Source organism: Rhinatrema bivittatum, chromosome 1 (assembly GCF_901001135.1).
Source record: "Rhinatrema bivittatum chromosome 1, aRhiBiv1.1, whole genome shotgun sequence".
Classification (NCBI taxonomy): domain Eukaryota; kingdom Metazoa; phylum Chordata; class Amphibia; order Gymnophiona; family Rhinatrematidae; genus Rhinatrema; species Rhinatrema bivittatum.
This window is the reverse complement of record NC_042615.1, coordinates 125271181-125285923: the sequence shown is the minus strand read 5'-3', so window position 1 is coordinate 125285923 and position 14743 is coordinate 125271181. Positions and strand designations below refer to the sequence as shown.

General features: G+C 45.2%; 1 protein-coding gene across 1 annotated transcript in view; it reads left to right on the top strand.

Annotated features, from left to right (window-relative positions):
- PCM1 (pericentriolar material 1) overlaps nucleotides 1-14743 on the top strand; it is a 1078029-nt gene that overhangs the window by 805237 nt on the left and 258049 nt on the right. The window contains 1 exon segment of the mRNA XM_029604912.1: nucleotides 9141-9275. Within this exon segment, the coding sequence (XP_029460772.1) occupies nucleotides 9141-9275 (135 nt within the window).

Genomic DNA, 14743 nt, shown 5'->3' with positions numbered 1-14743 from the left:
TTTCTTCACCGGCCTGTGAGTACCTCTGTCTCATTTTTTCCTTTATTTGAAGGAAATTTTTCTCATTTCTTTTTGACGGCTGTCGGCTAGAAATATGGCTACAGGATTTTAAAAATATCCTGTATGCGCTCAAAAAATGTCGATTACCGACCCGCACATCGAATGTGTGCTATGCCTCGGAGAAAAACATGAGGTCGAGATGACACCGATAGGCCGCAAAGCTTGACTGGAAAAAATGGAACATCTGTTCCGTCTTCAGCTCATCCCATCACCTTCGGCATCATCGAAGTCGTCTCCGGCTGGAGCGACTAAGTGCTTGTTACTTAAAAAACCTTGCCCAGGGCTGTCGGGGGATCATTCGTCGCCTTCATCGTCTTCAACGAAATCCATCGACCCTCAAAAGTCAAAACACAAGCATCGACATCGACGACCATCGGTGCACGAAACCGCTTCCCAGGAACCTTCGATGGCGAAGCGGCCACTGACCGAGGAAACGTCGGCGTCTGGGCCTCATCCTCCGTCTTCGGTACCTGATCCTCTACAGGGCTCTGCACTGGTTCCTACACCTCAGCCTCCGCCACCACTTACAACTGCTCTGGTACCATCAGTTGTAACGCCGGAATTGTCTGATATCATCAGACAAGCGGTATGAAAGGCTTTCATGGAATAACAATTGATTCCGACGGGCTTGCCGATGCTCCCAGCATTGATGCCGGCAACTTTGCCGATGCCGGTGTCGACATTCACACCATGGTCAAAAGGTGACTCTATGTCGACACCCAGAATAATAACTGCGTCGACATCGATATATGCACACCTGCCATCGATCTCTTCGACGTCGATTCCAATAACACCGCAGACGGCAGTTTCAACACCGAGATGACCACCTTCGACATTGATTCCGGCAGCTATTCCATCGACGCAACCATCACCGGAAGAGCCAGAAATTCAAGATCTAGCTTTCTTCCTGCGTCTACTGCAAAGGTATCAAAATGTTATCGACACTTTGCCAAAGAAACCGGTGAAACAGACACCTCCATTACTTCCCATCGATGACCCATTACCAGGTCCATCAGGAATACATTTACCACCCAAATCCATCACAAAATCTCCTTATAGGGATGATGATGACGATTCCTGGGATAGCCACGGTACAGACACGTCTTCTGAGGGCTTCATGTCGGAACCTTCTCCGCCGGAACCGAGAAAAAAGTCCCCACCAGAAGACCTGTCATTTTCCAACTTTATTCAGGACATGGCAGATACCATTCCTTTTAAATTGGCAACAGAACAAGACACTAGACAACATACACTAGAGGTCTTGCAATTTGTAGATCCACCCAAACAAGTTTTGGCCATCCCAATTCATGAGGTGCTCTTAGATCTCCAACACCGGATCTGGGAGCACCCTTCTACAGTTTCAGCAGTAAACAAACGGGTGGATTCAACTTATCTGGTACAGACAGCACCTGGTTTCCAAAAGGCACAACTACCACATCACTCAGTGGTAGTTGAATCTGCCCAGAAAAATTTAAGGCGTATCTGCCCACACTCCTCAACTCCCCCGGGTAAGGATCACCGCTTCCTCAATTCCTTGGGAAGAAAGGTGTATCAGGCAGCAATCCTAAATTCCAGAATCTCTGCATACCAGTTATACATGACACAGTATCAGAGAGACTTATGGAAACAGATGGAAGAATTCATAAATTCTTTACCTGCACAGTTTCAAGAGCCAGCACAGACCATAGTGAGCAAAGGCCTAGAAGCAGGGAAACATGAGGTGAGAGCGGCTTATGATAGCTTTGACACTGCCTCCAGGACTGCAGCTGCTGGAATTACTGCTCACAGGTATGCATGGCTCAAGGCCTCGGATCTCAGGCCTGAGGTCCAGGAAAAACTTGTAGATTTACCGTGTTTGGGAGACAACTTATTTGGAGATAAGGTCCAAGAAGCAGTCCAACAGCTAAAGGACCATACAGAAACATTACGCCAGCTGTCCCAAATGCCTCAGGATACTTCCACACAACCACAATGACGCCTACCCCGGAGGGAACCTAGGCGTTCTTACTACAGGCCACGAAGATACTACTCCTAAACTTCCAGGAGTAGATCTACTAGGCCTCAACAACAACGCTCCCTAACAAGACAACCTAGAGCACCTCGCACGCAACCTCCGCCTCAGTCAGGCCCAGCGGCAGGATTTTGAGATTCACGCCAGAGAACAAGTCACACCTTTAAATCCTCAAACACATCTTCCAGTGGGAGGAATAGTATCCCACTTTTACACACACTGGCAAACAGTAACAACAGACCAATGGGTACTCTCTATAATCGCCCATGGTTACAAACTAAATTTTCTCTCCATTCCACCAGATTCTCCACCGAGTTTCTACCCACAGCAAAAATCTCAGCTACCTCATCTACAAGCAGAATTATCCGCCCTTCTGAGAGCTAAGGCTATCCAGTTAGTATCTCAGACTCAGCAGGGCAGAGGATTCTATTCCCGTTACTTCCTCATTCCAAAGAAAACAGGAGGCCTACGTCCCATCCTCGACCTCAGAAATCTCAACAAATTTCTAAAGAAAGAGAAGTTCAGGATGGTTTCTCTAGGCACCATGCTCCCACTTCTTCAAAAAGGAGACTGGCTTTGTTCTCTGGACCTTCAATACGCTTACACTCACATCCCAATATTCCCTCCTCATCGCAAGTATCTGCGCTTCATGGTGGGTCATCAACATTTCCAATACACAGTACTGCCATTCGGACTCGCCTCTGCTCCCAGAGTTTTTACCAAATGTCTGGCAGTAATAGCAGCACACTTACGCAAGGAAAGTGTCCATGTTTTCCCATATCTAGACGACTGGCTCATCAGAAGTCAATCTCACCAGGGAGCAATAATTTCTCTCAACCGAACAATTGCTCTACTTCACCCCATGGGCTTTCTCATCAATTATCAAAAGTCCCATCTCACACCATCTCACCTGCTCCACTTCATAGGACCAGAACTGAACACCGTCCTTGCAAAGGCCTTTCTACCCGTGGATCGAGCAGAAACATTGTCCTTGTTGGCAAACTCGATTCACTCAAAGAAACAAGCAACAGCTCATCAGTTTCTAACTTTACTAGGCCACATGGCCTCTACAGTTCATGTCACACCTCTAGCAAGGCTCGCCATGAGGGTAACCCAATGGACTGTAAGATCACAATGGATCCAAGCCATTCAACCACTACATTCTTCAATCCAAGTAACCCACCAACTATGTTCCTCACTTCTCTGGTGGGTAAACAAGGACAATTTGCGCAAGGGCTTACCCTTCCAACAACCAGTCCCACAGATAACTTTAACTAGAGATGCATCCACCTTGGGTTGGGGAGCTCACATAGACAATCTCCAAACCCAGGGTACTTGGACAAAACTCAAAGCAACTTTCCAAATCAATTTCCTGGAGCTTCGAGCTATACGTTATGCACTGCATGCGTTCAAGGACTGCCTTTCACACAAGACTGTTCTCATCCAAACGGACAACACAGTAGCCATGTGGTACATCAACAAACAGGGAGGTATAGGTTCGTATCTCCTTTGTCAAGAAGCTGCACAGATTTGGGATTGGGCCCTAAACCACTCAATACTTCTCCGGGCCACTTATCTAGCAGGCATTCACAATGTAGTGGCGGATCGACTCAGTCGTCAGTTCCAACCACACGAATGGTCACTGGATCCCTCAGTAGCGACCAGGATATTTCAAAGTTGAGTTCAACCAACAATAGACCTCTTTGCGTCACATCTGAATCACAAAGTGGACAACTTCTGTTCTCTACACAAACAGAAAATACCAGCCAGCCAAGGACGCCTTTGCTCGCCCTTGGAACTTAGGCCTACTATACGCATATCCTCCGATACCGCTCATAACCAAAACTCTAGTGAAGCTACAACAGGACAAAGGGTCCGTGATACTCATAGCCCCATATTGGCCTCGCCAAGTATGGTTTCCCACACTTCTAGATCTCTCAGTCAGGGATCCAATTCGTCTGGGAATAGCTTCCACTCTCATAACTCAGGATCAGGGTCGGATGCGCCATCCAAACCTTCAATCCCTATCCCTGACAGCATGGAGAACTGGGCTACTAAATGGGGTGCCTCTCCTTTACCCCGTCTACCAGAAGACAGGTTGAGGAGGAGCCAGCGTTCTTTTTCTAGACCATCCAGGGGTAGAAACTCTCAGCGCTTCAACCCCTACAGGACTCGCTATCAAGCACCTCGTTCTCAGGCCAGGAACCAGCCCTTTCGGACTAAGCACAACAAGAAGAGAACCGGCTCGGGTTCTGGCCCCGGCCGCAACCCACAATGACAATCAGCCGACCCATCCGAGGGTAGCAGCCATAGGGGGCAGGCTAACCCTCTTCTACCGCAGGTGGGTCGAGATCACTTTGGACCAGTGGTCCTCGCCATCATCCGAGAAGGATATTACCTGGATTTTCTTCGGCTTCCGCCGAACAAGTTTGTGGAATCTCCTTGCTCACCGCTCAAGAAAGCGGCACTAGAAGTGACCTTACAGAGACTCCTGGCCCTAAGAGCCATAGTCCCAGTACCTGCAGGAGAAGTAAATTCTGGGCATTATTCCATCTATTTCATAGTACCCAAGAAGGAGGGCACTTTCAGGCCCGTCCTGGACCTCAAATCAGTCAATCGACACCTACGGGTCCCCAGCTTTCGCATGGAAACTCTGCGGTCTGTCAAGAATTCAGTACAGCCAGGGGAGTTTCTCACCTCCCTAGATCTGTCGGAAGCCTACTTGCATATCCCAATCCATCGGGATCCCCAGTGCTATTTACGCTTCAAAGTCCTGAATCAGCATTTCCAGTTCCGAGCTTTACCCTTCGGGTTAGCCACCGCGCCGCGGATCTTTACCAAGGTCATAGTAGTAGTGGCGGCAGCACTCAGGAAGGAAGGAATTCTCGTCCATCCCTACCTGGACGATTGGCTGATCAGGGCAAAGTCACCGGAGGAGAGTCACCGGGCAACCAACAGAGTTATAGCTCTTCTGGAAAGCCTAGGATGGGTAGTCAACATAAAGAAGAGTTCCCTACAGCCGTCCCAGTCGCTGGAATACCTAGGGGTCCAATTCGACACCCAAGACGACAAGGTCAGCCTGACCTCCAAGAGAAAGTCAAAACTCCGGAATCATCTGCAGGTCCTGCTGAGCGCCAGCCGGCCCACAGCTCGGGATTAACTACAAGTCCTCGGCCTCATGGCATCCACTCTGGAGGTGGTGCCATGGGCGCGGGTTCATATGAGACCATTGCAACGCGCCCTTCTATCTCGATGGAGCCCACGATCACAGAACTACACCCCATACACCTACCTCTGCCGGCCAGAGTGCGGAATCAGCTACGTTGGTGGTTACAGCCCGGCCACATGAGCCGGGGGTCAAGAATGTCCCCCCCAACCTGGATTCTGCTCACCACAGATGCCAGCCTGAACGGATGGGGAGCATACTGCGAGGAACTCACCGCCCAAGGGCAGTGGACCAGAGAAGAGTCAAGGTGGAACATAAACCGACTAGAGGCACGGGCAGTCAGGCTAGCGTGCCTGCGATTTGCCCACAGACTTCGCGACAGAGCAGTCAGAGTGATGTCAGACAACGCCACCACGGTGGCATACATCAATCGACAGGGCGGAACCAGAAGCCAACAAGTGTCCCTGGAAATAACTCCCCTAATGATTTGGGCAGAAGCAAATCTTCAGGACATCTCCGCCGTACACATTGCCGAGAAGGACAACACGACGGCAGACTTCCTCAGCAGAGAAAGCCTAAACCCGGGGGAGTGGCAGCTGTCACCCACAGTTTTTCAGATAATTGTGGATCAATGGGGGACGCCGGCCATGGACCTATTAGCGGACAGGTCCAACGCTCAAGTTCCCAGATATTTCAGCCGCAGGCGGGATCCTCGAGCCCAGGGGATCGATGCCATGGTACAACCGTGGCCGCAGGGGATCCTGCTATACGCCTTTCCTCCGTGGCCCCTGCTGGGCGCCATTGTACACAGGATTCAGTGACACAGAGGCCTAGTTCTTCTAGTGGCCCCGGACTGGCCAAGAAGACCCTGGTACACAGACATGAGAAGACTACTGGCAGGGACTCCTCTACGCCTTCCTCCGCACAGGGACCTGCTGCAGTAAGGTCCCATCCTCCACGAGGATCCAGCTCAATTCTCTCTTATGGTCTGGCCATTGAGAGGGCTAGACTGAAGAAAAGAGGATACTCGGAGCCGGTAATAGATACACTCCTCCGAGCACGCAAGTTCTCCACAGCACTAACATATATAAGGATCTGGAGAGTTTTTGAAGCCTGGTGCGACTCTCACAGCACCAATTCACATACCGCTAAGATCCCTCTCATTTTGGACTTCCTACAAGATGGACTTCAGAAGGGTCTGTCCCTCAGCTCCATCAAGGTTCAGGTAGCAGCGCTGTCTTGCTACGGTCCCAGGAGTGACGGCAACTCCATTGCCAAACACCCAGACGTTTCACGTTTCCTGAAAGGAGTCAAACACATTCACCCGCCACTGAAGTGGCCAGTGCCCTTGTGGAACCTCAACCTAGTGTTGGAATTTCTAGCGGGATCCGCCTTCAGGCCCCTTCGAGGCCTGTCTCTCCGTTTGTTAACCTTGAAGATGGTGTTCTTGCTGGCCGTGTGTTCAGCACGCCGCATCTCAGAGCTACAAGCACTGTCCTGTCGTGATCCATTTCTCAGAATCACTCCAGAGGCTATCCATCTTCGCACAGTTCCTTCTTTTTTTTTTACCCAAAGTGGTCTCACAATTTCACCTCAACCAAACCATATCCTTGCCTACCACGGAAGGTTTGAAGAAATCGGAGGAAGGTCAAATACTACGCCATCTCGACATCGGCAGACTACTGTCCAGATACCTGGAAATGTCAGAAGCAGTACGAAAGACGGACCACCTGTTCGTCCTGCACAGCGGGAAGAAGCAAGGGGAAGCGGCCTCACGGCCGACCATCGCCCGCTGGATTAAAGAAGTTATCAAGGCAGCCTACATAGAGGCGGGAAAACCACCGCCTCTACAGGTCAAGGCTCACTCTACCAGAGCGCAAGCAGCCTCTTGTGCAGAAACTAGGATGCTGTCGCCTGCAGAGATATATAAAGCGGCGACGTGGTCCTCCCTCCATACCTTCTCCAGATTCTACCGTCTGGACGTCTAGGCCAGGGAGGACACAGCATTTGCGAGGGCAATCCTTAAACGGTCCTCGGGCAGCCTCCCGCCCAGTCCGGGAGTAGCTTTTGTACATCCCACTTGTTTTGAGTCCATCTGCTACACGCTAGGAAATGTTGAGATTACTTACCTGATAATCTCCTTTTCCTTAGTGTATGCAGATGGACTCAGCATCCCGCCCGGCTGCCGGTATACATGGGGATTCGCCGACTCACGGTAAGCCATGTTTTTTTATATAGGGCATCCACCCTGCCGGGTGTCGACGCCTTCTGGCTGAGTACACTGGCGGTCTCCAGCTACCATCAATTGGTCAGGGTAATCCTGTTCATTTAATCGATCGGTCAGTCACACATATATCCATAAAAGCTTTTGCAAGGAAGATTACTGATTTGCTACACTTCCTGTTGGGGTATATGTACCTGTGCTGACATCAGATCCGTCTCCAACTGCTAGCACGAGCACACTATACCCACTTGTTTTGAGTCCATCTGCATACACTAAGGAAAAGGAGATTATCAGGTAAGTAATCTCAACATTAAGTATTGTTAGGAAAGGAATGGAAAATAAAATTGAAGATGTTCTGCTCTATCAATCCATGGTTTGACTACTCCATGAGTTGTGTGTTCAGTTCTGGTCACCCCATCTCAAAAAAGATATAGCAGAACTAGAAAGTGTACCGAGAAGAGAAGGCTGAAAGGAAATATGATAGAGGTCTTATAAAATTTTGAAAGGATTGGAACAGGTAAATAGGGACATTCTAATGAGCTAAAAGGTAGCACTTTTAAAACAAAAAAATTGGAGGAAGTATTTATCGCTCAGTACACAATTAATTCTGAAATTTGTTGTCAGTGGATATATGAAAGCAGTTAGCATAGCTGGTTTTAAAAAGGGTCTAGACAAGTTCCTGGAGGAAAAGTACATAAACCACTATTAGTCAGGAGGCTTTTGAAAAACACTGCTTATCCTGGTTACGGGCAAGAAGGATTGTACCTACTCTTTGGGATCCTACTGGGTACTTGTGACCTGGAGTTGCCACTGCCTGAGACAGAATGCTGAGCTTGATGAGCCTTTGGTCTGTCCCATTATGGCATTTCTTATATTCTTGGATCTTAATTTTAAAGGCAATTTCTTCCTCATGCAACTTATATTGATGATGCTACTCTGATAGTATTTGTTAGTAAACTGTGGTTGTAATGATTATTTTTAGTACTGAATTTAACATGTTTGAACTGGCATGGAACAAGATAATAAATATCTTACCTGTTTGTTTACCTTCTCTGATGTTTTGTGGGTTTGTTTTTTTTTGTTGGTTTTTTTTTATCAATCCATAAACTTGCCTTTGAGGAGTAAGTTTTGTTTAGTTTGGGGCCTAAGCTGTCTGCTTCACATTCATTGTTTCATCTCCAGGGGAAAGTGTTATGGTCTAATTATTAGGGTTTTAAATCTAGGGGTTCTTGTACTCATGGATTCTGAATTTGTGGATTTGCATAGACCTGAGTCAATGAAGTGCTTTGATATAAGGCACTATGCAAATTTAAAATTTGATATTCTGCTATTGAAATGTATATCCATTTGGAGCAACCAAAGCAGCAGTGTCTGAAAAAGAGTAATCAATTCTGAAAAAATGTGATTGTTTTTCTTCATCTGCGGGGTGGGAAGAATGCTAACCTGACCTTGAGTTTTCGACTGCTGTAGGAGAACTCAGAAGTTAAATTATCAGGTAAGGTGTATTCTCCTTATTTTAAGTTATCCTTCTATTATCAAAGTTCACACTTCTTATTTTAAAAGATTTAAAATCCACATTCTTCAAAGTATGAAGCGGGAAACAGTAAAACAAGTATAAACATATTTACTTATGTAAGAAAAAACTGTGCTAATTGCTAACAATGTTTTCTGTTCAATAGGAACACATGGAGGCAGTATGCTCTACTCAACTTCTGACTTCAATAAGGCGCATGGTCCTAACCCTTACACAGCAAAATGATGAAAGCAAGGAATTTGTAAAGTTCTTCCATAAGCAACTTGGTAGCATTCTGCAGGTTAGTGGGGGGGGGGGGGGTCACGTTAAGCTTTATATTTATGTATTAGTCAAAGTATACAGCATCTTATTTTGCTAATGTATAATTTCTTAAGCTAAAAATGCTGACTTTTTTTCGTTATTTCAAAAAATGTCTGATCTTTTGCCTATGTAGCGGGATCCCTAGTTGACTTGCTGGCTGAAACCAGGATGCTACAATACCGGGTCCATCCAGTAAGGGAGAGGCTTAACTCCTGGGCCCTTGGTGTGGTCATGAATGCAGTTGTCCTCACTGAATCTCAATCCATGGCTTCCAGTTACTGGACAGGAGAGTTCCTCAGGAGTTGAAAAGAGAATAAAATAACCTATATGCTCCACTCAAAATTCTAGCGTCTAATGGGAAAAAATCAGTCTTCTAATTTTCAATATAAAAGTTTTCTTGAATTTGAAAATCAGAATCCAAGCCAGTTTAGAAAAAATGAGAAACAGCATCAGAAAAATCGAAGTTAGAAAAAACCATTGGCTCCTTGTTCATGACACTCTTCCTATATGTTTATCTTACCCTTGCATCAACATCCACGTCCATGATCCCTTTCCCTTGGAGGGTAGGATAGTCTCTTTGTAATTGCAGCATAAACAAGGGCTGGAAAAAAAGGGGGCAAAATTACTTATCCAAAAATATAGCCTTCAAAAACAGATAAATCCAAAAGGCGCTCTCAACATTTTAAGACTCTCCAAAAGTCTTCACTCTCTTCAACCCCTGCTTTTGCCTAGTGGAAAAGGCAAAAGAGAGAGAACCCAGTCTTTCCAAACACCAGGGCTTTCCCTTCCTTCAGGAATTGGTTCATCTCAAAAAAGTACAAAAATATTTTTGACAAATATTCTATTCTCCTATACTCCACTCTTGGTCAGGCTCCTTTATCAGCAGTAAAGAACACCACCTGACCACTTCTATTGGGGAGAGGCAATGACCCATATCACATGCTTCAGAGGACATTTATATCACCCAGACACATCCCACAAAGAGGTGAGGATAGATCAAGTGGAGGACTTCAAAAATGCAAAACCTCTCTATCTTATCTCTAAGATAGAGGGAACACGGTTAGTGACAGGCAAAGCCATGTCACACCTACTTCAAAATTTTGAGATTGTTTCCTTCACTCTTGTGTACCTTCAGTCTTGGAAGTTTCTGCATGGTTTGATGGTCTAATTGGTTTCCACCATAAAGTTGGGAAGGCTGAAGTGTCCCTAGTGTACAATGGCTATAAAAAGTCTATACAACTTTGAACATTTTTTACATTGTTTTATTTTCACTGCATCAGCCGTGCATGTATTTAAATAAGGATTTTTTTTCTATTCATCAACACACCATACTCTAACTTTCAGGGCCGAAAGTATTTTATTGACAAAAGCATATAAGTTTCTTAAAGGACAAGGAAGATAGCAGTCTTCATACATGTATGGCATTTTCAGATGCAGCCTGGTATGGAATTTTTACTTCAACATTTCTAGAAATGATGAACATTCCCTGCTGGGCATGTGTATCATGCCATACTGCCACTCATCTATGTGGGGGCTCCATCAGGCTCATCTTTTCCACAGAGTTACATGTCATGGTATTTCTCCTGCTGTGTGAGGATCCTTCGGATTGACTGTAGGTTTTGTTCATTGTGAGGCCCTGCGATCAATATCTTTTCCCTTTAGTCATCTAGGTATGTTTTTCTGTGGCTTCGCTATGTACTAGAACTGAATGCATTATTTAGAACATAGAAATGACAGCAGAAGAAGACCAAATGGCCTATCTAGTCTGCCCCGCAAGCTTTCCTACTTATTTTTCTCATACTTATCTGTTACTTTTGGCCCTTATTGGTAACTTTTTGGTTCCAATTTCCTTCCCCCCTGCCATTGATGCAGAGAGCAGTGCTGGAGCCGCATCAAAGTAAAGTATCTAACGTAATTGGTTAGGGGTAGTAACCGCCGCAATAAGCAAGCTACTCCCACTCTTATTTGTTTACAGCCTGTGCAATTCAGTCCTTGTTGGTTGTTGTCTGAATAATAAATCCTCTTTTCTTCATTCCCCCCTGCCGTTGAAGCAATGAGCTGCGCTATATATGCATTCCAAGTGAAGTATCAGGCTTAATTGGTTTGGGGTAGTAACCGCCGCATCAAGCTAACTACTCCCCTGCTTATTTGTGAATGCAAATCTTTTTTTCCACATTTTCTCTTGCCGTTGAAGCACAGAGCAATGTTGGAGTCGCATTAACTGTGTGTGTGTTTATTGAATAAGGGTATTAATCACCAGGTAGTAGCCGTCATTCCCACAAGCCACCCCCATGCCTCTTCTCCTCATTCACATCCTCTAGATTTTATGGATCCACAATGTTTATCCCACACCCCTTTGAAATCCTTCACAGTTTTGATGTTCACCACTTCCTCCGGAAGGGCATTCAGGCGTCTACCACTCTCTCCGTGAAGAAATACTTCCTGACATTGGTTCTGAGTCTTCCTCCCTGGAGTTTTAAATCGTGACCCCTGGTTCTGCTGATTTTGTTTCTGATGGAAAAGGTTTGTCGTTGACTTTGGATCATTAAAACCTTTCAAGTATCTGAAAGTCTGTATCATATCACCCCTGTTCCTCCTTTCCTCCAGGGTATACATGTTTAGGTTCTTCAATCTCTCCTCATAAGTCGTTCGCTGAAGACCATCCACCTTTTTGGTCGCCCTTCTCTGGACCGCCTCCATCCTGTCTCTGTCCCTTTGGAGATACAGTCTCCAGAACTGAGTACAGTACTCCAGGTGAGGCCTCACCAAGGACAAGTAAAGGAGATAATCACTTCCCTTTTCTTACTCTATATTCCTCTCTCTATGCAGCCCAGCATTCTTCTGGCTTTAGCTATCACCTTGTCACATTGTTTCGCCGACTTCAGATCGTTAGACACTATCACCCCAAGGTCTCTCTCCTGCTCCGTGCACATCAGCCCTTCACCCCCCACTAAATACATTTCCTTCAGATTTCCACACCCTATATGCATGACTCTGCACTTCTTGGCATTGAATCTTATCTGCAATATCGTCGACCAGTCTTCCAGCTTCCTTAAATCCCGTCTCATTTTCTCCACTCCTTCCGGCGTGTCCACTCTGTTGCAGATCTTAGTATCATCCGCAAAAAGACAAACCTTACCTTCTATCCCTTCCGCGATGTCACTCACAAAGAGGCGGCAGGGGTTGCGGTTTTGTTATTTAATCATTTGATTTCACTGTGCTTTGTTTTGCTCAATCCCTGAACAGAGAAGGTGACTAGCAAGAGGTGCACTCCCTGTGTGAGGGCTGTGTCTGTCATAGAACCCCATGATAGGTACGTCCTCTGCCAGGCCCTCCTCCTACCTATGCTGTCGACTCTATATCTTCGCTGGCTCACCCTTTTTGCACACTTCCCAACACCTGCTTGGTAGTACCCACCCCGAAGGAATGTAGCTTGCTAGCACAAGGAAGAAAACATTCACTGGCTCTGTCCTTTTCCTCTGGACCTCAGGCTTACACCAGACTTCCTGGTATTCAGGAAAAAAACTGAAAACCTAATTGTTCTTTGAGTCTTTTGGCCCATGCATATGTAGTTCACCAGCTCTCCATTCCAGTTTGTGGTGCTTGGGGGTTTTTTTGGGGGGGGGTTATCTAATGTTTTTTGCCTTCTGTTCCCTCCATGTTTTGGTTTTATGTTGTAAGTTGTTAAGTTGGCCTTCATGGCCCCATTGTTATAACTCACTTTGAGCTCATTTGCTGGAAGAGCGTGTAATAAATAAACGATGATGATGATGGGGACCAGTCATAACATCCAGGAGGTGTCCCCATCGTGCGACTATGGTCCCTAAGGAATGTTGATCCTGGCTCCACTTCATGGAATAGACTTTGAGATCTTTGTTTGGCCCAACAAAAATTGACATCGACTGCTGGAGGTGCATTAGTATCAAGAAAGTGTCAAACCCTTTGACATTGAGCACCAAGAAAGATCAGGAGGGTAAATCGTTGACTGTATCCTCTCACCCAAATAAGGTGAAGGGTTCCAGCATCTAGGAGTGCTGATATGCTTTGATTCAAGCGACAACAAAATAGGGGCCAGCTAGTTTCCAATTCGGATCTTCACAAATTAACTAACTGTGAACAATGCCACAAATCACGTCTGGAATAGTTATAATAAAAACCAACTTTATTTATGGATTCACCTTAAAACGTTTTTTATTTTTTGTAATTTTATTTATTGTTTTTTTAGAGACAGAAACCTCAGCACTGGTAAAACCGGTTAGTTAACCAAGTTTATTTGAAAACCAGTATTTTCAATCACGGGTTTCTATTTGTCTCTCTATTTTAGAAATTTCAATTAAAATTTTCAATTCCTGTTGCAGTGTGTCATGAAGAACTACCACATTATACTACTTTAATGGTAGAAAACATATGATTTTCATTGCTAAAAAGGGGCAATGAATTTTCACTGGTGCGGCAAACCGCTAACCAACTTCTTATAGGATTTCTCAGCAGCAGAGAATTTTTTAAGCCGCTGACCCGCACACTGCTTATAGGAATTTTGTCCAGAAACAATTTGTTAGTTTGAAGCCCATCATTGCTTATTTTATCAAAGGGACAAGATTATTTCTTGAATTCTTTGTCCTGAAAATAGTTGCACTTATCTTTTAGACTCGTGGCCGTTTTCTTTTTATGCCTGAAGCGAGTCTGTGCCAAAAGTCCCCGCCAACGTTAACGTTTCGCTTAACGCTTCCTCAGGGCGAGTTCTGTGAAATACAAAATGTTGAATCAATGTTTTATCAGCACATTTTTAAGCTGTCTTTACAAGATATCATACTCACGGAACTGTCTGTGAACAAACGCTTGCGGGCTTCTTACTGCCGGTTAGCGCGGCTATACAAAATTTATAGTACTCTCAAGTTTTAAAATGTGACCAATGAAATTCAACGTTTTCAACGTGCTGTACGTGTTTAACGTAACTACGTTTTCAATTCTATAGCAGCTTGACAGCTTCAGCGTGTAATACGTTCTGACGTCATGATTTAAAGGGAAGATCCATTATTATCTAATCAGAGTATTCCATTCTATTTTGCTGTTTAATCCCATTGGTTCCTCTGAACCTAACTTAAAGATCCATTCTTGTTCTCTTGTATATAGCATTTTTTCTCTATTTCCTCCTCTTGCATCCGCAGTAATATGATCGATTGCAAACCAACGAAGATCCTGAATGCCATGATTTTCCAGTAAACAGTGCTCCACTATTGGTGGTGCTGTTCTTTTGTTTCTCAAACAGCTTTTGTGCTCACTTATACGGGTATTTAAATTTCTACTTGTTTGTCCAACATATACCTTCTTACATGGACACAAAATTATGTAAATGATAAAATTTGTCTGACAAGTTGTAAAATGATGTAACTTATAAATATACCCGGTCAAGGCACATTTATATTCCTTCAATTCCAAAGTCTGGCT